Genomic DNA, 5,240 nt, shown 5'->3' on the forward strand with positions numbered 1-5,240 from the left:
CCGCAGAAACCCCGCAGTTTCTGCCCAGGAGTTACTTTGACAGAGAGACTAAAATCAATCAGCTTGGCGTTCCCCCTGCAGTCCATAAGAATATTCGTGGCTTTTATATCTCTGTGGACAACTTGATTTTCGTGACAGTAATTCACTGCGTGTACCACCTGAGTAAATATCATTTCAGCCTCGCTCTCCGGTAAAGACCCCCGTTCCAGGATGCGCCGCAGCAGCTCTCCCTCTGAGGCGTGCTCCATCACCAGGTAGGTGATCTCTTCCTTCTCGATCACGTGAAACAGCTTGATTATATTTGGATGGTTCATGGATTTCATGACGCTGATTTCACTATTAAAAATCGAATTGTACTTCTTCTTGTTTCTAAGGAGTTTTACAGCCACACAGGTCACAGTGGGCACATGGAAGGCGAGTTTAACTTCAGAAAAATGTCCGTGTCCCAGAGTCATCATCATTCTATAATCGGTGTTGAAGGGGTCCTCCACAGAGGAGCAGGCCTCCATGCCCTGCTTCAGAGTCAGGCCCTCCTCCTTCATACGGCTAGAGCCAAAAAGTTCAATGAGAAAGTTGACAGAGTTAAAATCAGGCCCTAGGAGAGTATTTAGAGCTATGAATTCCTACATCCAAAAGACTAGGAAAGGAAGGAAGGAAGAGGTCAGACACATTTCAGACCACCTAACTGGGTACTTAAATGCTTAGATAGACAAGAATGAAGTATGTTCCAAAGCAGTGTAGAGCAAAATTGACAGATTGGTTTGACAGGAATCAACTGCAAACTGGAAGAACCAACCAAAGGATTCTAGAAACTAAGCCACTGATAAGAAAGGATGGTCATCCCCTAACCCTGAGCTCACCTGTACTGTGAGAGAGCAGGCACTAATAAAATTAGATGCAAGAGAAGTATATAGAACAACAGACACCCTCCAAACCCAGCGGTGTCCGGGCTGGGAAGCCAGCCCCTGAGTCCAGGTACAACTAGCTTTGCAGAGGACCTACCTAAATTTGGTTCTTAGAATCCAGGTCAGGTGGCTCACAATTGCTCCAACCCCAACTCGAGGAGATTCTACACCACTGGCCTCTGAGGGCATCCATACACGTGTTCACACGCCCACACGCAAGTGCACTCACTGCTACGACACATCACTTACATGGTGATAATGTCTATCTATATAATGCTACAGGTAGTTAGGCTCTCCCAAGAAGAGCTGCACATCAAACCTAGTTCCAAGAGTACATGATCTTGAACTGATGGGCCACCTCTCCAGATTACCCCATCCCCAAATAAATCTTTACTTTAAAACCAAGAGGGTCCTTATCATGAATTGGAGGAGAGTTTCTGTTTATTAAATAAACATAATAAAATGTTCTCAGAGAGAAAACAGAAGGAACTTACTATATGATGGTTCAAAATCTTCAAATATCCAAGTAGGTCTTGTCATGGGTGCAGAAGTCCAGTTGCTCTCTAACAACAAGAACTTCTGCTCTGTAAGACAGGAGGAGTGGAGAATGGTATGAGCGTGTGAGGGAGGGAATAGAAGGAGAGTTTATGTTTATTAAACAAACATAATAAAATATTGTAGGTTAGAGAACAGAAGGAACTTACTATATGGTGGTCAAAACAGCTTCTAAAATGCGAGTATAGTCTGTCAGGGGCACAGAAGTCCAGTTGCTCTCCAACCAAGAGCTTCTGCTCTGCAAGACAGGAAGCAGGCTCAGCCAGAGCCTTAAGTGGATAGGTGTCACAATGGCTCCTTGTGATGGCAGAGCATGGAATGGACCAATGATCCCTAGGCACATTCCCCTGGGTTCCCTCACATTCTGTCCTCAGGGACAGGAAAGCTGGTCTTGGGCGGTGGGGCAGTAGGGGCCTGAGGAAGCTGGTTACACTCGAGTGTCTGTCCCCAGTGATGCCCAGAGACCCACCTCTTCCTGCTAGGCCCACTGCCCAAGGTCCACCGTTTGCCCCACGGGGTGCCACCTGGTTGGAACAATGTTCAAACACTTGATTCTTTGTGGGACAGACTTTTGACACCCAAACCTTAAGGAGGACACACACACACACACACACACACACACACACACACACACTACATCTAGACATGATACAACTAGCTGTGCCCTTACTGAGAGTCCTTCAAGGGTCAGCTGATGGACCTTGGACAAGAGGTTGCGGTGAAAGTCAGGAAAGTCTCATAAAGGATAAACACGTGGCAGTTGGAAAAGCTAGAAAAGTGGAGGCAGGAGGATCAGTTCAAGTCCCCTTTGGCCACACAGGGATGCTGAGGCCAGCCTGTGCTACAGGAGACCCTGCCTCACCAATACGAAAGCAACAGCAAAGAGAAGATGAGGAAGGACTGCTTTTGTTTTCTGCATGACCTGGGTTCCCAATGCTTCATAAGTTCATGGTTGCTGTTAGACACGGGGCCTAGCCACAAGTGTGTGTGACAACAACGCTTGAGGGTGGAGGGCTGATCAGCCATTTCCATGCTCCTGAAGCTAAGCTGCTGTCACCTCCCACCAAAAGTCATCAGTTTTACACATTAAGTGGACCTCACAGCACCCGCCCAAGCTACAGCACATACACCAGAGAAACTGGGTGGAAGTATACAGGAGGTCCACAAGGATGTTCACTCTTCAGAGAAACGTGCATCACGCACTTGAGCACGGGATAGCAAGTCTAGTTAACTAAACCATCACACAATGAAAGGGAGACACAGGTACTGTCCAGCAACGGGCACCAAAGCGTAACTGGCCAGTTCTGTAATCAGATATTAGAGTTTTGGAATCTAACATCTGATTGCCATTAGAACATAGACCCTCCCTCTCATCACCAACACCTTGGCAAAACAGAAAGGAACCTGAAGGGCTTTGGTGCTGGACCATGAAGGTTCTGTTACCCACTGCCTTTCCCCAAACATGAAAAGATTAAGGTTGGAGGAAGGAGTTTTTTCCAAGCCTAGACTTGGAAATTTGGGTAGACTGCCCTTGACTGCCCTTGCCCGCTCCCCTGTTTCTACAAAAAGACAGGTGTTTATTTTGGGGCTTGGGGTCTGTGCAGTGCCGGGCAGATCATTCCAGCACTAGGCGGATTTTGTTCCTGAATATGTTCTTTGAGCTGTAGGACCAGCAGAACTCAAGAGCACAGGCTCGACCCTATGCTTCAAAATCATTATTGCCCTCCCCTCCGGTGCCTGGTAACACCCTAGCTTGCTGCCATAATCGCCCTCCTAAGACAGAAGATAACCCATGAACGTACAGCTGCAGGCAGCGAGAAGGACAGGAGGAGGCTGGAGGGACAGGGCATGGCAAGTCTCACCAAGGAAAGTCCCGTCCTTCCTCAAAGAACAAGCTCCTTTTAGACTTACACTTATTCTATCCTTAAATTCCTTTTCAGCTGCCCTGTTCCACAATTACCATCACAAGATCCGATGTGACTCTTGTCTCTAGCCCCTTTGTTGGACTCATGCCGCTTGACCTGCCAGGAAGATCCTGAGATAACCAGCTAGGAGGAGCCTTTGTGCTAGAGCCCAGAGACACATTGGTGTTCTTCCTTAAGAGACCATCCCGTGTGCCCATCAGTCCTCTGGACAGGAGTCCACGGCACTTGGCCCGTACTTGTACTTGGGAAGTAAGGTGCTGAACAGAAAAGGGAAACAGTGAGGGGCTTGGAAGGGGTGGGCAGTAGGCAGTGTCATCAGGGGAATGCATTCAAAGCTCTCCATGTTCGTGTACGGAAATGTCACTGGGCGATCGATCGCTCATGTTGTGTACTTGATATAAATACTGTGATAGCGAAATAAAATCAAAATGAACATGAGATAGATGAAGAATATAACAGTAAGCATAATCATGCCTGAAACCAATAAATGAATAAATAAGGGCGACTGCCACAAAACCAACAGTGTTAGAGGGAAACTCAATCTGCTGAGGGTCAACAGGTCAGGTTGTCCTAGAGGAGCTGGCCAGTGCTGTGATTCACCAACTCTCAAACCATTCAATCTAGCAACCAATGGCTGCCACACTTGATGGGACCAAACCCAGGCCCAGGCTCCAGGCTCCGGCCGTGCGTCTGCCCCTCCTAGATGTTTCCTCCCGCTCCTGAGAAGGCTTGTGTGGTGTGTGTGTGTGTGTGTGTGTGTGTGTGTGTGTGTGTGTGTGTGGTGTGTGTGTGTGTGTGTGCTGTCAGAGATCAAGGGTCCTAGCATCCCTGCGCACACTTAAAGGGCCAGGACTATGATCAAGGAGACCTAAGGAGCTGTACAAGGCTTAGGGACAGAGACCATCTATCCCTTTATTTTCAGATTTGGATGTTCATTCAGTCTGGGCTAGGCTCTGTGCTGACCACATGCTGTTGAAGATAGAGGCTATCTTCAAGGACCTTTGTCCTACATTCAAGTTCACGGAAGCGCCAGGATGGATGGACCATACATGGTCAATCACACAGACTTCTGTGTGTCTCACGATGTGATACTTGTTGCCACAGTCTAGGGAGAAAGAACACAAGAGATGAAGTCTTACCACTGTGATACTAGGATGGAAAGATAACGCTTCCCAGAACTCTCCCCAAAGGCTGTGCAACGCTGATTAACTGTGCAAGAATATGCAAAGGGCAGAGACTTGAAGAAATGGAAGCAGCCTTAAGATCTGCCCAGCTGGTACCTACATGAGGTAGGGGCTTGAGGCTGCCATGACACAGGGACACAGTGGGTTGCTCCTCCAAGAGTCTCTAGTTAGACTTGTCAGGACACCTATCACACCCTCACTGTGTGGCATGTGGTGGGGAGTGTGGGATCCAATGTGAATGGTCGCCTTGAAGGAACAAGCATAGATAAGCAAGAGGTGAGTAACTAGGGCAGAACTGGTGTCAAGAGAGGGCACAGCTGCCACTGCAGTCACTCCAAGACTGAGTTTTCCAGGCTTTGTCCTGAGTTGGGTCTGAGGACTCAAGCAATGTAACCTGTGATGGGTTTGGCATGTGTGTGGGTGCAGGGCTCTTGCAAAGGATGGCAGGAGGCTCCTTCTAAAGAATTCCCATCCGGCTGCTTGTAGGCCTCAGTTCTCAACCTGGGAACCCATCTTGGGGCAGGTAGGACAGGCAGACTGGAAACTATAGCACTAGGGAGAGATTAGTTACAAAGGAAAAGTGAATAAAATGAAGTGAAGTAATGCACTCACCTGGTGCTGAGGGTGGCTCCAAGGTCCCTTTTCATTGGAGTCATGTTCTTACATGAGGC

The 5,240-nt window shown here is 48.1% G+C and overlaps 1 protein-coding gene across 1 annotated transcript; it reads right to left on the reverse strand.

Moving 5' to 3' along the window:
- Window positions 1-8: 8 nt before the first annotated feature.
- On the reverse strand, window positions 9-542 carry LOC129675498 (sperm motility kinase-like; the record flags this gene model as incomplete). Its single annotated transcript, XM_055605481.1, has 1 exon — window positions 9-542. A coding segment is annotated over exon 1 (534 nt), but the record flags the coding sequence as incomplete, so codon positions are not given.
- Window positions 543-5,240: the final 4,698 nt, after the last annotated feature.

Source organism: Psammomys obesus, unplaced genomic scaffold (assembly GCF_907164565.1).
Source record: "Psammomys obesus unplaced genomic scaffold, mPsaObe1.curated_primary_1811, whole genome shotgun sequence".
NCBI classification, from domain to species: domain Eukaryota; kingdom Metazoa; phylum Chordata; class Mammalia; order Rodentia; family Muridae; genus Psammomys; species Psammomys obesus.